This window comes from Miniopterus schreibersii (genome assembly GCF_964146895.1).
Source record: "Miniopterus schreibersii genome assembly, chromosome: 1".
NCBI classification, from domain to species: Eukaryota; Metazoa; Chordata; class Mammalia; order Chiroptera; family Miniopteridae; genus Miniopterus; species Miniopterus schreibersii.
The window spans coordinates 1980587-2002932 of NC_138101.1; the positions used below are offsets into that span (position 1 = coordinate 1980587).

At 54.3% G+C, this 22346-nt stretch overlaps 1 protein-coding gene across 2 annotated transcripts; it reads right to left on the reverse strand.

The window, feature by feature from the left end:
- Positions 1–250: 250 nt before the first annotated feature.
- Positions 251–21424, reverse strand: TRMT44 (tRNA methyltransferase 44 homolog). 2 transcript variants are annotated; one of them, XM_081118635.1, is made up of 11 exons: positions 20829–21424; positions 18308–18422; positions 15666–15885; positions 14201–14269; positions 13352–13459; positions 12075–12146; positions 9837–9943; positions 8802–8985; positions 6913–7312; positions 4686–4802; positions 251–1849 (listed from the first exon to the last, which is right to left on the reverse strand). In XM_081118635.1, exons 1-11 carry the CDS (start codon positions 21415–21417, stop codon positions 1617–1619), a joined length of 2214 nt encoding a protein of 737 aa, XP_080974761.1. In that variant the 5' UTR covers positions 21418–21424; the 3' UTR covers positions 251–1616. The 2 variants fall into 2 exon arrangements, with proteins under 2 accessions (XP_080974761.1, XP_080974762.1); XM_081118636.1 differs by lacking the exon at positions 20829–21424 and adding an exon at positions 18701–18806.
- Positions 21425–22346: the final 922 nt, after the last annotated feature.

Here is a 22346-nt window from a genome sequence, read left to right on the forward strand (position 1 = left end):
TGGCTCAGCGGTTAGTGTGTCAGGCTGCAGACTGAAGGATCCCAGGTTCGATTCTGGCCAAGGGCACGTACCTCAGTTGCAGGCCGATCCCTAGCCCCGGTTGGGGCGCATGCGGGAGGCAAGCAATTAATGTGTCTCTCTCACATTGATGTCTCTCTCTGCCCTCCCTCCCCCCCCCCTCTGAAAAGCAATGGAAAAAATATCCTTGGGTGAAGATTAAAAAAAAAATTAAAATCAGCCAGAGCACACATTGCATACAATAAAAATCATGATTAACGTATCAGAAACAACGGAGGCTAGAGGCCCTGGCCAGGTAGCTCCACTGGTCAGAGCATCCTCCAGACACCCCGAGATTGTAGGTTTGATCTCTGGTCAGGACACATACAAGAATTAACCAATGAATGCATAAGTAAGTGGAACAACAAATGATGTTTCTCTCTCTCCCTCTCTCAAATGAATTAAGGGAGAAAGAAACAGAGGCCCGGCCGGGCATGGCTCAGCGGTTGAGCGTCACCTAGGATTCAGGTGATCAGGGTTCAATTCCCGGTCAGGGCACATGCCCAGGTTGCGGGCTCAATCCCCAGTCGGGGGCGTGCAGGTGGCAGTCGATCAATGACTCTATCATTGATGTTTCTATCTCTCCCTCTTCCTCTCCTTCCCTCTCTCTGAAATCAATAAAGATATATTTAAAAAAAAAAGAAAAAGAAACAGAGGCCAGAAGACAGTAGAATGGTAACTTTGGAGCTAAAAGAAAAATAACTGCCTGGCTTAGTTCCCTCAGAATCACCTGTAAGGAGCTCATGAGATCCCACCTTCCACACAAGATGCTCAGGCTCAGAGCTGTGCCTGGCAAGGTCTAGGACAGGCCACAGGCAGGCGGACCGTCAGCAATCATCCAGCAGAGCACATCCAACACATGGTGCGCTGCCACAATGCAGCAGCCAGCATATGACACCCAAGGTGGCAACGACCTCTGGGGGGGGCACAAGGGTGCTGAGGCCTCTGAGAGCAAGCAGTGAGTTTATCCCCATTGCTCAAGCATGAACAGAGAACACGTGCACTACGGAAAGGTCACCAGGGTATGTTCTGTGGAAAAATCAAGGGCCATGACAGTGTCTATCGATGTGACTTGTGCATAAAACTGTAAAAATAATTTTAAATAGAAACGCATCAGGACTTTTTCCTCTTGGGTCAAAAGTACCAGTACTTGGGAGAAGATGTAAGTGGGGAAGGGTGGAAAAGAGGGGGGCTCACCCGCTGGGTCTCTGGGGCAGCTGACTTTCGGGTGAGCCTGCCCTCATACTGACATCCGGGTCAGGCGGTGCCCCAAAAAGGGCCAGTCCAAGCACTTCACACATCTCCTGAACTAGACGTTTGAGAACCTTCACACGTGGATAAAGTGCTGCACCCATGTGGCAGCTCCCTCATTTGAAACAAGCCCAGGCCCGGGTGGGGGCATGAGGGCCTTCAGCCTCTCCGGCTTCTGTCTGTGCAGCGTGGGACGTGCCCATGGAACCAAATGCCGGAGGGAGGCAGAAGGAAAGTGGCTTCAGCACCAGCAGCCCAAAACCTGGATCACAGAGGAGCCGAGCACGTTCTCCCTGGGCCCCCGCAGCTCACGGAAGCTGCTTCTTCCTCTTGGTACTTGGAGGTGGCCGCAGCTCCCCAGGCCCGTGGGCAAACGGGCAGCGGTCAGTGGGCAGAGCGCAGCCATCGGGGTGGTGGGTGAAGAACCAGCAGAGGCGTGTTTTGAAAGCCTTAGAGAACAGCCTGCGCTTGGCTTCTAGTTGCTTCTCCTTCTGCAGCTGTTCTTCCCTCCAGTCGCGAATGTTCACTCTCCCGTTCAGAACTGTGATTCAAATACACACAGCGGGAAGTTAACCTGCAAGTCCCTTAATTCACCAGATCTGTGGGAGGCAGCGCCCTGAGCCTAGAGGCCCCCCCAAGCCCGGCAGCCAGCACCCACGGGATGAGGGCTGAGATCTCAAGCCGTGAGAGGAGAGGACGAATGGGGAGGTCGGTGCTGGGGAAGGGCTTGTGAGAAACCAGGCTGAGGACCCAGGGTGACAGCCGTAAGCTAGCCCGAATTCAAGTGGACAGTCGAACACAGTCTGTGCAGTGGCACCACTCCTCAAGGACCACATCTCCGTGCCAAAGTGAGAAGACAAGCACGGCAGGTAGAGGTCCTCTCCAGGCAGGCAACAAGGAGGGCAGACTGCGGGGCCCCACAGCCAGAGCTGCCCAAAGGTAAGCAAGGGTGAGCATCACCGCCCAGACAGTGGGGGTGGGGCTGCAGATGGCAGCAGGGGTGGGAGGGACCTGTGCCTTCCAGGGGACCTCAGAGCTGGGCAGCTGGAGGACCTCAGGGGGCGAGGGAGAGGCAGGGGGCTGTGGCCCTGGCAACTGGCTGGGCTCCCTTGAGCTACCTCCTGAGTGGGTTGCCCTGCACAGCTGAGACTCCCCCATGAGCCTGCACTTGGCCGTTTCCTCCCGAGTGCTGACAACTCTGCATGAAATGAGGCCAAAGCAACTAAACCTATCCCGGTTTTCCCTGGAAGCTGTAAACCACCGGGAGACAGAGAGGCCAGGGAAATGAAGGGGGCTTATTGAGTCAGCCTGACTCTCCTACTTCTAAGAGCAGACGTGCGAATTAAAGCTTGACTTCGCTCTTGGACCGTCTCCTGTTGTGGCAAAAGGAGTGTCTCTGCAGACTGACATTAAACACTTTCTCTTGGATCCACAGGAAGGAGCTGCAGAGGCGCACTGCAGGGCCACAGAGGGGGATTCAGACTCCCAGGGCGAAGGGGGACCTCCTACGGCTGGTGCTGTTCTTCCAGGACACTGACCTCAGCTTTCCTCCCCTGAAAGCTCGGATCAAGGAAACATCAGTGTCCATGGCCGTGCTCACAGCAGCACCTCCTGGCGCAGCACAAAATGACATGCACCCTGTGGGAGACCAGACGCCCTACTGTGTGTGGAAGGCAAGACTCCCAGGGTGTGCACCTCAAAACAGTGAGGAGCCTGATGGCTTGGACAGGCTCACAAGAAATGTGGAGGTGGTCAGAGGCCAGAGCTGGGCATGGACCTGCCCTCCAGGATCAGGCGAGAGAACACCTACCTCAGTTCTGGAGAGATGCCTGCAGGGTCAGGGAAAGGGGCCCCGCTATGATTTCTAAGGCCTAAGGAGAGGTCACTGACAGTTGGGGGCCCTGGAGATGGCAGAGGCGGGGGCCCTGAGACTGGTCGGATGCCACATGCTGCCCCACACCCCAAGAACAGGCCCTGACACTTCTGAACATTTCCTCCCTCACAAGCATGCTCCCCGGTCCTGAACAACACAGGAAACTTACCATGCAGTCCCCTTCACCGTTTGACCGCAGACACCACCCTTAACCTCAGTGTTCTGAGGAGCTGGCTGAAGACCCTTCCAGAAAATCACTATGGACAATTTCCCAGGACAGTGCCGTGTGCTCAGGAGCACTTGTTCTGGTTCCTCTTGACCTGGGTGCCAGCCCCTCCCCTCCTCTCTCAGGAGGCCTCAGGCAAGTGCCTCATGTCTCTGAGTTGCACCGGCACCTTCAAGGCCATGAGCGCAGCAACAGACCACACATGCCAACCATGCAGTGCTGGCTCCTGTGCATCCCACCATGGGGGCCCCGGGACAGAGCGGGTGCCCCCCTCACGCCTACTGTAGCCTCCGTGTGGCAGTCCAGGGGTACCTGGAGCTGGAGCCGTTTCTCCTCACTCTTGTCCATGTGACTGGAGAGGAGCCACAGTGGTTTAGAAGCAGCCCTCACACAGATAAGCCTGCTTAGCATAGCTTTCGCATGACAAGGCCAACTGCTTGCTCAGAGCCCCACCCCCAGGCCTCCTACTCAGCAGCATTTCCAAAAATAAATGTCCTACCCCCGCTCCCCAATAAACTGCACTTAGCAGCAATCAGACACATGCATGTTTAAAATGGAAAAAAGATACTAGGTCATGAGACCAAACAGAGAAGTGTGCTGGGAAAAACAAGAGCAGGCCCTTGGCTGGATGGGCCTCCCAGACCACGACTTGCGCAATGCCCAGCAGATCCCAGCAGCCCTGCCAGCTCCAAGGAGGCGGGACTTCCAGTTCAGCAGGCTGCCCTCCTCGAAGCCTTTCCACAGCCCTGGGCTACCCTCCTGCAACCACCCCAAACATGGAGACCCGGGTTCCCTTGACAAGGCCTGCCCTCAGTAACAGCAGCATGTATCCTACAGAAACCAAGTTCAGCGCCACAGGGTAACCAGGCCACCCAAAGGCACTGCAGGCACACCCAGCTCAGTACACACACGGGGGGTGGGTGGGCAGTGTAGGTATGCACAACTGAGGCTGCAGGCCCGGATCTGGCCCACCTGCAGGAAGCTATGGTCTAACTGGGGTGGGGATGTGACAAGTACGGCAGGAGAACCCCTGGGACCTGGGGGCCCAGAGGAGGGAGGACCAGTGGGGCACATGGAAAGCTGGGTAGGACAGGTGGCTTTGTGGAGACACAGGGGGGCTATGAGCAGCCACAGAGCTTTTGGACTCCACAGAAACATGTGGCAGGCCACAGGCCACACATGAGGAGCTGAGGGGTTACGTCTGGCAGAAGTGGGCGAGGGAGGCCGGTATTCACCTGTTTGGGAACCAGGTAGGTACTGAAGGTTTGATCTGCTCACCTTGGAACACCTGGTGGTTGTTTCTCAGCAGCGTCTGCAGACCACCACACTCCCGCTTCAGCCTCCGCAGGGTCTCCCTGTCCAGCTTGCCTGCCACTTCTGCCAGGGAGAGGCTCTCTGTTGGAAACAGGGTTTCCCCCAAATGGCAAGAAAGCTATTATACACCTGTTAACTGGGCACAAACCAGTCTAGTTCCATGAACTCAATCCCTTACATACATGAGAAAAGACCAGACACTTAAGATTTAACGTACTTTAGGCTACACCTTGGCTGAACTGCATGGCAGGGCCACCCCTTGATGCTCCAAGTAAGCTGCCCACCGGGCCTTGTACTGTCTCACCCATGTGGCCCCATCCTGAGTTGAGCCCAGGACAACTGAGCCTCCCAGACACAAAGGGTCAGCAGCTACACTTGGAGTTGCTGCTATAACTGACCCTCCAAGTCCACCTCTCAACTGTCTCAAACCCGTTCTGACGAAGCAGGGTCTCAGGGAAAAAATTGAACACTGGCCCGAAAAGCCCTCCCCACCTTCCCAGGCTCTGCCCCCACGCGCTCTATGTGCTGACTCTCACGTGCAACCTGGCGGCTGCCATGTGGCTCAGCTCTGCTACCTTACTCCTTTGTTGTGTCTGGACTCAACTGAAGCAGGGACCAGCTCCCACCTGTGTCCCTCAGCCATGAGCTGCAGAGGGGAGACCCCAGGCCTCAATCAGGTCCTACGGACAGACCCACTTAGTCAGGCAGGACTCGGAAACACGGAGGGTTCTATACCTGGGGCAGGCTGGGAGGCGGTCACTAATCCCAGTGACCAAGGAGAGAGAGACCACCTGTGGGTGGGAGCTGGAGGCTGAGAGGCCAAGGACACACCTCCCCCAGCCGATGGGGCAGCTGAAGCCTCAGACCAGCCCTGGACTGATGGAAACAAACCTTGGGGAGGACAGTGCCCGGCTCCCAGATAACTCCTATGTCGGGGGGTGGGGGGGGCTGAGAAATGATAATTAGAGCCCCAGCTATCCACCCGAGCCCGGGAAAGAGCCATCTTTGCTTGCTAGGAGGGTATTCCATCCCAGGCACAGGCTGGCACACCCAAAGGACTTGGCAGCGGGAAGGGCTCTCCTGGGAGTGAAGGTCAAACTCCACGTTTTCAGATGCACCCGGAGGTCTGGGACCCTGGGTCCCACCGGGCCCCACTAGGGAGCTCCCACACAGCTTGCCTTCCTCTACTTTGGCTCCGCCTCAGGGGGGTACACCTAGGAGGTGGGGTGCCAACCCACAGAATACCCATGACACCTTGGGCTGTCTGCAGTTACGCAGGTGGCCAGCCACCTGAGCCAGGCTGCGCTGGAGAGGCTGCCGTGTCCTGCCCATGCACACTAAGAGGGTCGGGTCGTTCCTGGAGAGGGGACATGCTCAATGGTGCTACGTCACAAGGACACGAGTCAGGATGGGATGAAATGAAGACAAACGTAAGCACTACACTCACTGAGGAAGACCAGGCTGGGGGCAGAAGAATCCGCTGCTCCCTCCTCCCGGGCCTGTCCCACCCACAGGGCCAGCCAGGTGGTTCTGACAGGCTGACGGAAAGAGGGAGCCTCGATATCCCTGTGACCCCCAAACCTCAGAGGCAGGGCTCTGGCTGGGCCAGGACAGACAGCATCACAGTGCCCCCTGGCGGCTGGCCGAGATCCCTGCAGCGCGGAGGAGCAGGAGGGAAACGGCTCTTTACCCACAGCCCTGGGACCTCCAACCAGGTGAACAGTGTCCTCCTTGGACCCCGCACTCTTGGGTACCACTGGTTTCCGTACAGCACCCCTTCTACGAGAACAGTCATGTAGAATGTCCTCCCTCTCCTCATGTCTGTTTGGGGACCTTCAGAGAAATTGTGAAACCTCACCACATACTCCAGGGGACAGGGCATTGTTCTGCACCCAATAACCTGCCTTCTGCTTGGACAATTCTGCAGACTGAGTGTGAATAGCTGCAGACCCTGGACCTGAACGTCTGTAAAGGTTCACTGAGGACCTGAGCGTTACCACCTGCCCTCAGACTCCTCCTGGAGGCGGCCCAAGTCCCATTTGTCAACAAGAACTTGAGGAAATATAAGCAGGAGCGTGTAAGCAGCCTACTCACTGTCTGACATATACTTAACTAAAACGATCACACACGAGATGGAGTCGCTGCCTGAACCTGAACCCTAGAAGTGCCTGGGGGGCAGTGCTGACCTTACCTCCTCGATCCCAGGTCTTCAGACTCCCGCTGTGAGAACTTCTTAGGCTTAACTGCTTCCCACCCAACAACAACTCTGCCACTTGCAGAACCACTTGGTCAACGAACTCCCGAGGGAGGGCCGCACAGTTCCTCACACGCTCAGCTTTGTCTCTCGGGTGGAACCCAGGCAGCCAGCGTCCTTCAGCCCCAGCGTCCGGGGCTCTGTGGCTGTCGCGGTGCTGACTGGGGCAGTGATCCACACTGCCAGCAATAGCCGGGGGTGGGGGTGGGGCAGGGGAGGGCCCCTCCACAGGTGGGCCCCCAGGGCAGCCCCTCCGGCTGATGTACTGGGTCCTCTGTGCATCAACGGATACTTCTGCAGTGGGAGGGTAGGTTCTAGATCTCCCGATGAGACAAACCTGCACGGAAAAAGTAGGGTCAGCTTCTCCAGCGCTTAAGTGCCCTCCACAGAATTCCATCTAGAGGACAGGTTACAAAAAAGCCTCATCTATCGTGAAAGAAACCCTTTAAAAACTAGTATCAGCTCCAAAGACCTTATAGCGAACAGCAGCAGCCACCCAGGAAACCACTGAGACCTGTGTAGGGATGGAACGGACATCTGTGCAGACACTCGCTTCCCTGAGCCCAACAGTGCCCTGTCCCAGACACTCCACTCCTGCCAGCCCTCACTCACCCCACACTCACCCTGCTGTCACCCTACGAGCTTTCCAGGGGTGACTGAAGGAGCAGCCTTTGTACTGGCCTCACCAGAACAAGGGAAGGCGTGTGACCTACAGAGCACTGGGTAAGGGGTGGATGCTCAGCCTGTGCTCCTCCCTCCTTCACGTGTGCACACAAAGGCCGTCCTCAGGAGCCCCTGGAGTGAGGCCATCCAGGGACACTGCCCAGCACAGCCTATCTGCACTTGCTCCTTGGGCACCAACTAAAAACCGGGGTGACAGGTCAGGAAAGAACAGATGTGACATCAGTGCCACCCTCACAGCTCCAGCACCTGCAACACGTGTGACTGAGAGCAGGTACTTCCCTCTGTGGGGAAAGAGCATGCCTGGAGCAGAATCAGTCTACTGTGTGTGGACATCCACGCCTGCATCTGACCCCGAACCACCCAGTCACAAGGAAACCAAGGCTCAGAGACATTAGGGAATAGTCCAAGTGCCTACAAGTAGCAAAGGAACAAGTAACACACAAAAAAATGCACCGTGGGACCCCTGTGCCCACCTACATGACCCGAACTTTAGCAGTTTCCGAAAATTGGTTCCAACCTTGGAAGACTCTGACTTGCCAAACCAGAGAGCGAGTAAGAGGACAATGAGAAGGCTCTGGGGACGAGCCCTTCAGAAATCTCAGGATGATCCTGAGCAGTGAGCACCGATAGCAACGAGTAACGAGCCAGCCGTGGGCCCCTCCTGCCAGCTGGTGGACGCCCTCCAGGAATACACCTGCCTGACCACCTGGTAGTCACAGGGAAGGCGTCCTGGCCAATTACATTTCAGGTGAATCTGAATTCATGAGAATATGTTAAACTGTTCTGAGCCTCCAAAACAGCCTTTAATTCTGCCAAATATTTGCAAATCCAGGACTCGGAACTTGTTGTGTTCAGCCTCAGACAACACTACAGAGATCAACAGATCTCTGCAACAGGTCAAGCTGATAGCTGCCCAGGGAAGTCCCTTGGTTGGCCTAGAGGAGGTCCAGGACATCCTGGAGGAGGAGCGCAGGAGAAGCCCCAAACCCCAGCAGTGACAGAGACGTGAGGTCGGCACAGGCGCCTTCGGGAACATTCACCTTCCCAACACCAGAGTCTGTTATGGTCTGTGACACGGCCCCAAGCCTCCCACCTAAAGGCCACCACGCCGTCCCCAAGCACCCCCTGGGGACGGGACGCACTCGCTTGGTGGAAGGGATCCTCAGGCAGTCCTCCTCCACGCGGAAGCCGCAGGTCGACCCCACCTCCTGGATGAAATCCAGGTAGCCCCGGTACTGAGTCTTCTCGCTCTGCCTCCGGCGGTATCGCCCCACGAAGTCGAAGAAGCAGCAGGGAAGGACGAAGAAACGGCAGCGGTAGGAAGACCTTCAAAACACCCGGAGCACAGAAAGCAGAGGCTTCAGCAGATTCCTTACAGAAAACCCAGCAGAGCCACCAGCAGTGGTGGGTCAGGAAACACCGCTTTGTTTACATGTGAAACACAGCCCTCCCCAACTTAACATCCAGAAACAACGCGGCACCGTGTCTCTCTCCAGTGAAAGACACAGCTAGCGACTTTCACACAAAACATTTTCCCGTCTCAGCTGCTCCTGTCGACTGCAGTCTCACTTTCCGCAGCACTGAGGTCTCAGTGGGGATCAGAAATCAAGGCAGCGCAGAGGCGGCTATGGTTGGCTCCATGCCCTGTGATTCCTTGAGAGTGGAACGGCTCACAGGAAGCCTGGAGAAAGGAGACTTGGCAACAATCTTCTGGGGCAGCAGGAGACCGGTGCCTTCATAAGGTTGTCTCTGGTACAGAGGCATGAGCCCCGATGGACACACACGACTATCTGAGACACAAATATCGTGCTGCAAACTGCTTTGATCTTGACAGACTTTTCCTTTGAAGATAAGCCCTTCTTTTATCAACCCCCCCCAAAAAAACAAAACACCCCACCACTTCCAAAAAAGATACATCTTGTACCATTGGATATAGAAAGTAGCCCATTTCAATTGGCACTGTCCAACAGAAATAGAGCGTGAACCACGTACATTTTTCCTAGGGTTCATATTTCAAATAGTAAAATAGGTGAAATTTTACATTTAATCCAATATATTCACTATATTACATTTCGAGTTGAAGTAGCTGCATATGCACTAGTGGCTCCTGTTTTGCACAGCAAGGCTCAGGCACCAAACACCCCCCCACCATCCACCCTGCCAACTTCTCCGCTCACCTGGCTGCAATGACAGGTATCCATGGTGTCAGCTCATCGGAATGGTTCCCGATTACCCAGTCCACGTCAGGGAAGAGGGTCTGATCACCTGGTGTGATTGCAGCTTCCTGACAGAAACACAGAAACAAGACTGAGGCTTAGTCAGTAAACGCAGAGCTGCCGAGGGGAAGCACGCAGCAGGCGGGCAGAGGCCCTGCCGAACCAAAGAAGAACCACAGCCTTGCTCGGCAGGGTCTCTGCGCTCCGGGCTCCTGGGTGAAAGGTGAAACCAGGACCAGGAGAGAGGAACTGACGTACCTGTCTGCTGTCTGCCCCAAAGTCACCAAATACTGGCAACTTCTAGTGTGCTCACTACAGAAACAAATTACACTTTTCTAAGAGCGAATCTTTTGATAATTAAAAATGAGCTGCTTTCACACAAACATAGAAGGTGCTGGGGGTGCGGGGGGGAGAGGGGCGACAAGCCATCTCCCCTATGGCAGAATGTGGGGAGGAGTGGCCTCCTGAGGGGACAAGTGCAAAGCAGCCAGGCTAAGCTGACGTATGTGCATAACAGCCTCGAACGTCTGCTTTATGCTATGATCTTTTGTGACAACCCACTGAGCAGGCATGTTAACCACCCTGGTCATGTCTGAAGTCAAGCTGGAGGCCGTTTGCTTTTACAATTTAAGGACTTTCAACAGGGGCCTTTCTGCTAAATAACAGACCATCGTTAATTACCAAAATGAACAGTCTCAAAAGTGAGCCTGTCAGTCAAAACAGGAAAGAGAAGGGACACTATGTAACGACTCAAAATACTCTTAATTGAGGCTGAAGAATGAATCCCCAGGGAAATAAGCAGAAATGTTACTTAGAATGCTTTAATTTGCTATAAAGTACAACTACGTAAGCAAACACACAGTGAAAAAATAAGAGCTGTCAGGCAGCTGCAATGAGCTTCATTCAGTCTTTAAGTCTGTAATATTACCCTCAGCTTTTAAAAGAAAGTGAGGCAGAGAAAACACAGGTAAAAGGATATGCCTGAAATCAGGTTCAAAACATCAGTGAGGCTACTGCAAACCAGCGAGATCAAACCAGGCACAGGAGAAAATGGTGACACTGAGACACGGTGAGCATGGAATGGATGAAGCTGCTGAAGCAACACGGCTACCGCTGTGCAGCAACTGGACTAGCACTGAGACGTACATTCAGTACATAAGCCAGCACAGCTGTCACCACCGTGATCTCATGTTACACAGGGCACGCAACCACACGTGCTGGGCTTTCACGCGGCCACAGTGCAGTGGGCTTGGCTACACAGCATCACCACACGCGAGTAACAAACGAGCTGTGCTATGCTGTTATGAGCTACGTCACCAGCCAACAGGAACTTCCAGCCCCATTACAACCTGACGGGACCATGGCTGGCCAGGACATCGTCAGGCAGCATGTAGCTGTATTCCTGACAACTCTCCACCATGAGAAGTAAACGTTCTTTTCATGTTTCAAATCAGCACTGTGCCCTTGGTGGGTGAGAACCCAGGTCCCAGACACACCCGAGCACTTAACTCCAGGATCAGGGGTCTTGAGATCATCCGGGCTGCTGAGCGACAGGAACTGGGTGGACAGACAGCTGTGCCCACGCGCCCCAGAGAAAGGATATGGTCCCTACTGCAGTGCTCCCCAGCCGGCTTGGAGGCCTGGACTAGGGACCCACAGTCATGAACACTCGGCAGCAGACTTGCTGAGGCAGTGACTGGTCACCTCCACCCTCAGGGAGATGGTGCTCTTTCTTTGATGGGCACCAGCACAAGTGGCTCTTAGGACCGAGTGACCTGGGAACACTCCAGCCCACCGTCATGGGCTGAGACCAGGATACTAGATGACTCAGCAGCCCTACGTCTGCCCGACCGACCACCACATCCCAGCCCAGTCTCATTTCAACCACCCTCATCTCATTCACCAGTCGGCCCTCCACCCCCAGGTAGTACCCAGCACCCACAGAAGATGCAGAGTCCCCTGCGGCAGACCCAACAGAGGAGACACAGCTCCGGCTCCAGAAGTCAGCGTCCTTTCTTCAACCTAACACAAGGCTTCGGGAAGCCTACAGGTTCATCCTTTTTCCAAACCTCAGGCTACTCGGATTAATGTGAATGGTTTGGGTGGGCATTCAATTGGCCTACAACAGAAATATACTCGTGGGAACCACAGTCACGAGGCACAACCCTGGGAGAGGAGGAGAATGAAGAGAGTCGGTACCTCTAAGCGAGTCTGTGGCCCATACGCATCCCAGATCTTCCTTCTGCGAACATCGATCCCTCTGCCTGGATGCTGAAAATTTCAGAGACGAAGGTTAAGTGCACTTACAATAAATTACAAGGGCAAATTAAAGTTGCAGGTACTGCCATCAGCATAGAGTACAGGAGGCCTGTGGCACTGCTGGATGCGACATGCCCTGAAGGCAAAGACAGGAACCTGCACTCCGCTAGTGGTCGTTGGTTTTCGCCAAGACGCCGCCAAGTGGAGGCGCTGGAACCCCTCTGGCTGAGCCCAGGAGAGAGGCCTAGAAAGGGAGCTGCCCTCTGGGCTCTCCGTCCAGGTCATACAGCAGGCTGGGCTCCTCCAGCTCACCCACCCTAATGAGCCCAGTCCTCCCAGGTGGGTTCTTACCAGGCACATAGTGACCACACTCAAGCTCTCACAGGGTAACTGTATCCATTTCATGACCCCCACCCCTGCTGTCTCCACCCAGCCGCTTCCAAGTCAACACCTAAATATGCTAACACCCAGACAACCTGTTTATAGGGGTTACAAATTACTTTCTTGTAAAGCAATTCCAAAGCACATTGTGACAAGCCTGCTCCAAGTTCCCACAGTGAGGACAAACATGTCTGAACCGTAAGGCAGAGACCACGGTTGGAAAAGAAATCAGCCTTGGGGTCACCACTGGGTTTCAAATCCCAGCTGTTCCCCTTGAGTGTGAAGTCACTGAACCCGTCAGCTGGACCAGGTGACCATGGTAGTGCACTGGACTGGCCAGGAAGGCCGAGATGGTGGCGGGAGCTCCAGGCGGCCCTGTGCCAGGAGCTGTCCTAAGCACTCACTGCCTCGGCCTCACTAACCGACAGTGGCTGCAAACGCTAACATCGCAGTGTCACAGTGGCCTGGGTGCATGGGACTGTCCTCTGAGCTAGGACTCAGCTTCTTGAGGCAGAACCCACCTTCCCCTTTCCTCCCTCCAGCGCCTTGAAATGGTGGGTTTTCCAAGAAAACCTAACAGCAAAACCCACATGCTGCTGAAGCCTATGGTTTCCTAGGCGCACCTGGCACATGCCTGAGAACAACTCTAGTCTAAGGACACTACCTTCCTGCTGCACAAATGGCCCACTCTGCACAGTAGCAGAAACCCTGGTCACCACTCTCACAGCCAAGCTGACTCCAAATCCAGGTCGCACCAGCGGGAAAGATCTGTGACCCTGTGCTAGATGTGAAGTCACTCTAAAAACGGTCCTGGAAACGCCTTGAACCAGCCTTACCCCCTCGCTGCTCAGGATGTGCACCAGGAGACCGTTTCCGCACCCTAAGTCCACAAAGGACTGCTTGACTGCCACACCCTGCGTGGCTCTCTCTTCTTCCCATAAAACCTAATAGGAAAAACAAAAGAGTCTATAATTCACTCTAACCCAGAGTAACTCAGATAAGACCCACGTGGGACTCGAACTCATGCTCTCAGAACAGATGGGGAGGCCCAAGGTCCTGGGCTGCCACACAGGTGATGTGCAAGTGGGCAGGGCTGGTGAATGGGCCCCACTCCTGCCCGACACTGCGTGGGGCAGTGGGGCCTGTCAGCGAGACTCCACATTAAAGGGGTCATCTCTGGGGAGCAGTTCGAGATTAGTTCCTTCATGCTTTCTTTAATTCTTCAAGGTTTGTACACACTGATAAAACAAAATCATGCTCTTTCCATAAAGACAACTCCCATTGAGAGGATACTAGAACACGCCTAAACATTTTATAGGTTAAATAAAAAAAAAATCAAGGTTAGTGAGTTTCAGGGCATGTCCAAAGGCAGGTGGTAGGCAAACTGGCTAAGGAACGATCCACAGTTAGGGCCCCAAAGGCTGAGCTGGAAGGCATGTCCTCCAGACAGCTCCCGTCAGGGGCTCCTACATGCCCGCCAGCATCTGCATGCCGACTAGTACCTATGAAGTGCCGGTTCAGCTTGAATTCCTAGTTAGGTTGCCCACCTGTGTAACCAGCCTCGGCACACAGAAGTGGAAGCACCCTAAGATTGGTATTTGACAAATGCTGTTTGCTGTGGGCAGCACCTGCCAGCGGCCCCCTCCCTCCGGGTCCACACAGGCTTGGATTAGGTGCGTTCTTACCAGCAGGTAGGCAGCAATAGCCACGTCTTCATACACAAACTTTTCAGGATCAGTCACTTCAGGCCACACCTAAAAGATCGTTCAGAGAATATGGTTTATTCTCCTACCTGCAATCACGTCTCAATATTAAAGTATCCATAAGGTTCAAGTCACACTGGACTAATGATGCAATAAACTTTTTTAAAAAATAAACTTGTTCCAAAGGCAGACATTCAGTCTCTTGCAGTAAGAGACTTGTATAAAGACAAATCTCATTGTATAAAGATCTGTGTAACAGGACACGTCAGGAGCAGTGCGACCCGAGGCAAGACTTTCTCATAAAGACAATGTATGTAGCTGTTTAGGTAATGCAACTGGACACCACAGGAAACACTCAGCTATACCCGCCTGGTCACTTATCTGGTGAGCATGACCAACAGAAAGCAAGGGTGGATGCGGAATGAGCAGGGTCAGGGGACCAGTGCTCGGGCCTTCCCACTGCAGTGACTGGTGGACCCCTCAGCTTTGTCCCTGTGCCCCCGTCTGTAAAGCAGGAATAAAGTCCTAACTACCACATGGGATGACCACTGGATCTGCAAGGGTGGGGTTTCACAATTAACATTATCAAGGCGTAGAATGGGTTTCCGGCAGAAGAGGGAAAACCATGACCGATGCTAAATGTTCAGATTTCTGTTCCAGTCGGAGTGGATCCGACAGTTCAGATGAACCATCCCACTAAGGGCAATTCTAAGAGCTGGAAGAACATGGAAGTCCCTTCTTGAAGGTACTGAAGAGCTAATGAGATAACCAAGGACTACTTGGCTGGGATCTGGGATCCTACACAGGCTTCAGCAGGAAGGAAGGGTTACTATCCCAAGCCTGTGACTTTAGGGTGCTTTGTTACACAGCAATAGTAACTGATCAAATAAAATACATGGAAATGGTAAGTTGTGGCTACTTCAGGAGGGAGGGAGATGTGAACTAGGAAGAGTAAAAGGAGGTTCGGCTGCGTTAATTAGGCTTTTATTAAGCTGGGTATAAACACATGTGTTTGCTGTTACCTTCTTTCTGCATCTTAAATATAAGGTTAAAGACATGCTATAACATTTCTCCTTTTTGTAAGTATATACTTTATCCTTCAACTTTGTGTTTTCTTAAACTATCTTTAAGTTTATACCAAAAAATTAGGGTAATTTAGTAACTTAACATTCAATTATTTTAAATTAAGTATTTCCCTTGTTCTCTTGAAAAACTTAGTGATGTGCAAAAAAAAATAATTCTTTCCCATGACACAGCTGCCCATGTTTTCATGGTCTGCATCCCTAAGCACGCGCATCAAGGCCCAGTGCGCACGTGGCTCAGCTGGATGCGCTCTTAGTGTCTGCACCTGTGGAAAACTAGAAGTACAGGAAAACAGTTCCACCTGTGCAGCCTGGTCATATGACCTCATTTAAGTGAGGGTGACAGACGGCCTCCCCGGAATTACCTTGACCATGTCTCTGTACTTCTCTTTGAGAGCCTGGTAGGCCCGGCTGTACTTCAGGATCGGGATGAGGGACAGGGTGCTTTTAAACCCACTCCTCCTGCTCTCCACACACCACCTGGCCAGCCTGGCCAACAGCTCTTGTCCGAGCCAGGCGGGTTTGGGATAAACAATCCCATCCGAATGCCATCTTTCTGGACAGAAAATTAAAACAGATATGAACCTTTAAAAATAAGAAAGACACAAGTAAGCAGTGCTGGTCTCATTCTTAATAAATTACATGTTTATCTACCAAAAGGAGAGAAGAGACAGCTACAATTACAAAATATTTTGCCCAAAACAACCTGGAATGCACTACAGAATTTTCCATCTCACAAAGAAAAACATTTAAAAAGCAGAGAATTCCCCTTTTCTTGCAAACACTGTTGAAATGCATTACACAGCCTATGAGTCCATCAGAAGGATGGGCTACAAATAACCAAGTTGCTCCATCCACCAACCTGCCAGGTTCTAAAATGTCTGTGGATTTTCCTAACACTTCTGTTCTTTATATATCCTCATATGTGCAACTCAAACGCGAGTTCACTGGTCCACCAGGTATTTATTGGCCAGGAAGCCGAGGGCTCAGCACAGAGCTAAGGACACACACGCAGTCCCTGTGCGGTTCCAGGCCATTCTGCCCACTGTGTTCCAGCACCAGAATAAGGCCAGGTCACAGCTCCCGCCTGGCTATCGCTTCTCTGCCCCGATTCTTGGCACTGCCTGATCAACAGCAGGTTCCACAACCCCAGGGCCCAGATCACAACACTCCCGAGGTTGCGAACTGGGCAGCAGGGGAAGGGAGAGCATCAGAAAGGGGGGCAGCATTCAACGGGGGCCCTCAGAACAGGCAGGAGCCTGGGCGGCTGCATGAGGGGTGGAGCTGGAGACAGGCATGGGGACAAGGGCAAGTGGTTGGCCAGTCTGGTGAGAAAGGTAACTGTCAGACTTTCTGCCACCACCTGCATCAGAGGGACACAGCCGACTCTGGTAAGTAAGAGACAGTGCTAGGGCAGGACGCCAGATACTCCCTCTTTCCCTCCCCTCGCCTTGGAAGCTCTCCTGCCAAGACTGGGGCACCTCTGTAGGCCTCACCTGCTCTTCCTGGGCCTCGTGCTTTCCCAGGGTGTCCCCAGAGGTCCACCGCACCTACTCCCTCATCCACTCAGGCCTCTCCGGATGTGCCTGTCTCCGAGGCCTCCCCACCCCCCTCCGGCACACACTGCCTTTGCTAAGGAGGAAACATAGAAACAGACCCATTTCACCATTTCACCTCTTGTTTCTCTGCACGGCACTCAGCACCACCTGATGTCAGAGCCCTGCTCACGACCGTCCTCCAGGGCCCAGCAGGTGGTGGGGAGACAGACACATTCCCCCACCCCCACCCCCCCCAGCCAGCCAGCCACCCACCCCTTGGAGACAGAGGCCAACGAGGAGTGCCACACTCCACACCCATCACATATCCGTTTAATGTGTGCTCTGCTTAGAAGGCACCGAACCCGCCCCCAAAGTGTGACCTACTTAAAGGAATGTAACAGCTGCCCAGTGGGGTGATGACAGGAAATGTCAACCTGGAGAGATGGAGAGCAGCCAGTCAAAGAGCAGAGAAAGGGATTCCAACCCAGCAAACGTACTGAACACCTGCCACCATCGGGACTGGCCAACAGTGTCACTACCTACCCGAGCACAGACGTGCCCGTCAATGGTCACTGAATGGCTTGATGTCAGCAGCCACCAGTGACCACCACCAGCAAACCACAGGGTCCGTCCTCCCTCCCCACAAGAGCATGCTGAGAAGAAAGGACCTCAGGACACAACCCTCGGGTACCCTTCTAACGATTCTCAAGAGGCTTCACCTGGGCAGCCCGAGTATTCCCTTCGAGCTTCTAAGCTTGCAACACGAAGCCCAACCCCCTCCTCAGGGGCTCAATCATGAAACCCATTTCACAGGTGTGAGGACTGAGGGCCATGGAGCCTACCATGTCCCATTACCAGTGGGGAAACTCAGAAGTCTACCTGACCCCAAACCAAACTCTTCCCACCGTACTCCTCTGCTTCCTACAAAACCAGGTGCAAAGGCCATTCTGGATAAATAGACAAGTTCCCCATGGTTGTTTCTGAAAGTACAGACTGAATGTGGCTCTCAGGAGAGCATACCCATGACTTTACCCTTTGTCTGGCTTTTTTATTTAAAAATACCAGATGAAAGTAAACCAAGCTTCTTATTAAGCTCCTACTTTTGTAATAAGCATTCCTAAATACCCACTGTATCTAAAATCATATGGGCCTCAGCAGGACATAAAGCTTACAATTATTTCTTACAACCTGGTAATGGAGAGTAATAATAAAGGGATCTGAATTTGACTTCATTGCTAAAACTAAGTGCTTACATGGAATGTAGGCCCTAAAGTCTCCACCAGGCTGTGACCACACACAGGCCAGGCACCAACTAGAACAAAAATATGTGGAAACACCAACTAGAAGAGAATCGCACAAACCTAACTGCCTAAAAGAGCCCCTTTAGCTCTTCAGTGGCCCAGGATCTTGCAGCTGCCTAAGGAAATAGTTGAGTAAACACCGAGAGGAGCCAGTCACCTGGTTCTTACCATTCTTCTTTGTTGTGACAGAGCTGGATCTGGTACACGTTGCTCATCTTAACCTTTAAACTCCCTTTGTCATCTTCTTCCAAAGGTAAAAAAGTTACAGTTCCATTGAGGACATCTGGGGGAAAAAGATACAGACGACAGGTTAGAGCTGCTTATTCAGTGTCTTAACAGAAGAGGTATTAACAATAATAAGGAATCGGGTGCTGTGCCTTTGGTCTCCCAGGGCCTCCGCCACCCTACTCACAACAGTGCCCAAGACAGACAGGCTCTTCTGTCCTGTTCGCCACTGCACGGAGCCTTTACGGCGCCAGTAGGAGCAGTCCTAACAAAGGCCCTCTGGGCTCACAGGGGCACTAGCTCCACATCAACCAACGGTCCTTGGCACCAGTTCACCACAGGCATCGCCAATTTGGGCTGCAAAACAGCTCAACTGTGATGCAGCACAGCTGTGCGGGCAGCACAACTCGAGGAGGCCCAGGCGCCCGTCCCCTCAGGCTAGGCGGCTCTGCTCCGCTTCCTCTGCCCAACCACAGTTGCCCTTTCTGCCCAGGCAGGAGCACACAGCCTCTGGGAAAAACGGAAAGTGCTTCCAAGGCTGAGGGCAGCTGGTTTATATGGACACCTCAGGTCCCTGATTGGCCTTTCCTCATGCAAATAAGGGCTCCAAAGCATCACAGTTTGACTGGTTGAAAAGGCACTATCCTGATTGGTCAGAACACAGTCCCTCTAATTAATTGGTCGGAGCAGCACAGCTCCCACTGGATAGGGAAACCCTCAGTCCTGCTGGTTGAAATGATTCCAGGAACTCCTTTACAAGGGCCGGCTCAGGTGGCAGGAACACACCGCTGGTAGTTCCATGCCAGTGTCTCCCTGAAGTGCAGTTTGCATGAGAGGCACCTGTGTATAAATGGCTGTTTGTTGTTCACAGGGTCCACACTCACCAAGAGAAGGAAGTGTAGCCCTGCTTCTCCTCAGGAAGCCAATCTAGGAACACAGAGGTCTCATGTGACGGCCTCACGGGCACTGATTCACTAACCCTCTCAGTTTAGCAGAGATGACATGTAAAAGGTGATCACACACAGCTGACAACTACTACCTCCTATACCGCCTGGGCACGGCGGGGTCAGGTTTGAGAGGGCTTCCTGGAGGAGGGGACACCTGGAAGTGTCCTACAGGGGCACAGAGGCAGACAGTATTGAGGGGGAGGGGAGGGATTTAGCATTGCTGCTTGTGTACACAGAACCACCTCCTGAAGGTGTCAACACTCTAATGCCCAGAACCTGTGCCTATGTTGTTACATGCAAAAAGGGACTTCGCAGATGTGGTTCAGGTTACAGACCTTGGGCGAGGGAGAGTACAGGTGGGCTCCATCTAGTCATATGAGCCGTGAAAGCTGTTAAACTTCTCCAGCTGGAGGCAGAAGCAGTGCAGCAGAAGAGGAAGTCAGAGAGATTCGAAGCATGAGAAGGGCCAACACTGCCAACTCTGAGATGCAGAGAGCTATGTTCAAGAGCCAGAGGACGGCCTCTGCGAGCACCCCCAGGAGCAGCCTTTTCGTGCATCTCTTTACCTAGCTAAACTCCCATCTGTCATTCCATGTCCACTGCGCCTTGCCCTTCTCCCCCAAGCCTTCCAGACGCCACCCAATCAATGACCCCATCCTCTGTACTGAAGAAGCACATTTCTACGAGTCCCCTCCAAGAACAACAAAAATCTACAAACCACCTCCCTAGGACACCGCAAGGAATTGGCACAGTAGGTACCTTTTGTGCCTTTTCAATGACCGGAGGTTCAACTGATGCTTTTTAATCTAACTGCGTCCTCTGACAAAGATTCTCTTCTTGACCAAACTCAAGCCAGGCTCCTCTGATGAGCCCTTTCTCCATTAGGCCTCAAGGCTGGCCCACAGGCACTTGAACCAACACTAACATGGTTTCCAACAGCTCAAGGCTGCATCCCTAGGACGACCCTAGGTCCCCTTAAAGTGCCTGCCTGAGAAAATTCAAGACGCCCGGCCAGGCGTGGCTCAGCGGTTGAGCGTCTACCTGGGATCCAGGTGATCGGGGTTGGATCCCGGGTCAGGGCACATGCCCAGGTTGCGGGCTCAATCAATCACTCTCTCATCATTGATGTTTCTCTCTCTCTCTCCTTTCCTCTCTCTGAAATCAATAAAGATATATTTAAAAAAAAGAAAAAGAAAATTCAAGACTGACATAAAGAACCGACTCTTCCAGCCCACACCTGAAGAAGGGACCCATCTCCTGCCTGTGGGTGGGTAGGAGCTGAACTTCCACGTGCACCAGGTAACAAACCCAGATGAGTTTCACGTGCGTCAACGCCCCCCTCGCCCCCGCATCAATTCTCCCTTTAAAACGCTCAGTCACAAATCAAGAGTTCGGGGCAATCTGGACTCGTCTCCCTAACGCAGGTAATATTACTAATTACAAACCTATCCTCGCCCCCTGAACTAGCGTCCGGCTTTGTTTATCTGGCCCCCTCCCACCACCCCAACTACTCTTACCTTGCACGACTATCTCCCTCCTCGGAGCAGCGAGCGGGCAATGCGGGCTCCTTTTCGGGATGATGGTTCTGAGAACCACGTCGAGCTCGTGCTGAGCCTCTGGCTGCAACCCTGCCCCTGAGCCTGTGAGGAAAGCCAGCATCTCCCGATGGTCGCCGACGAGGCTTCGCGAGAAATCGTCCCAGAGAGAGTCCAGGTCCAAGGCCGGCAAGTCGTCCTCGCCGGGCTGGCCCGGGGCCCCTGAGAGCAGAGGTGCTGCGGCTGCTTCCCTCTCGCTCTCCCCTTGCCGCCGTGGGCCCTGCGGCTCCTCGGGGCCTGCGCCCTCCGGGGAACGCTGACCTGGTCCCGGTCCCTCCTCGGACCCGCATCCCGCCGCGGCCGGCTCCTCCCGCTCGGGGCCCGAGCTCGGCCTGGGGCCGCGGGCCTCGGTGCCGGGCAGGGCAGCGGTCCGCCGGGCCTCCAGGCGGACGCCACACAGCCGCTTGTTGACCACCTGCGGCCGCTCCAGCCACACGGCCACCGCCGCCCAGAAGCCGCCCGGGAGCAGCGCCCCAGGGTCGCGCACGACGACCCGGCCCACCTCCGCCATGTTCTCCCGCGCCCGGAGACCGGCAGCAGCGCGCGGCGATGACGCAGGGCGGCGCCGACTGATGGCGTCAGCCCGGGACCGGAAGTAGCGGGGCGGGGACTGACCCCCCGGCCGTTTCCGGCTGGGCCGCCCGGGCCGGGTTCCCCGGCGGAGTGACGGGTTGCGGCGTCGAACCCCTGCCTGGCTCTGCGGCACCGCCCCAGGCGGGCCGGCCAGGCCTGAGCCCGGGGAGTCCTGGGCGGTGCATTTATGAAATAAGGCTCGGCCCCGCTTCCGGCCTGTCTCCAGCGCGGCTGACTCGATCGCGGTCCGGGAGTCGGAGCCTGTGCGTGTCAAGATCACGCCCCCGGTGGCGGCGCGCTCCCCTCCATTTTCGTTCCGGGGCGCTGTCTTGCGTGGGAGAGCCCCGGGGGCGCGCCCCTGCGCCCCAGCACAGCCCTGGGGGCGCCTCACGTCCGCCGTCGCCTGCGAGTCCCCCGGAGGAGCCGGGAAGGGCGCGCGCGGCCCGCCGAGGCCGACGTCGCCGGGAGGGTGCGGACCCCGGCGACGAAGCAGCAGCAGCCGAGACTCCCCCCATTCCCTCCGCGCGGCAGCCCCGCGGCGGGGTCTGGCTGTTCCCCGGAGGGTCTGCGCCGGAATCGAAGAGAAGCAGAAACTGTCTGAAGTCATGTGACTTATCACAGCGCAGAGCAGACCCAATGCCTGGAATTAAGTATAAGATAAGTGAGGTACAGACCCGGGGAGACCACCTGCTGCCTTTGGTCACGTGGTGGACTTTTACTCTGTCTGTGAATTCTCCAGAGCTGCCGTAAATGACCGCAGACTGGGGCCTTCAAACAACAAAGTGATTCTCTTGCGTCTATTCCTTGCCTCTGAGCTTCTGGTTGCCATCAGTCATTTTAACTTCCCTTGTGGCCACCACAGTCACA

Coding starts and splice junctions, on each gene's coding strand:
- TRMT44 (XM_081118635.1), bottom strand. CDS start 21,417: ATGGCGGAGGTGGGCCGGGTCGTCGTGCGCGACCCTGGGGCGCTGCTC. Junction 14,270..15,665: donor AGTACAGAGACATGGTCAAG/GTAATTCCGGGG, acceptor ACGATCTTTTAG/GTGTGGCCTGAAGTGACTGA. Junction 13,460..14,200: donor CTATTGCTGCCTACCTGCTG/GTAAGAACGCAC, acceptor TTTTCCTATTAG/GTTTTATGGGAAGAAGAGAG.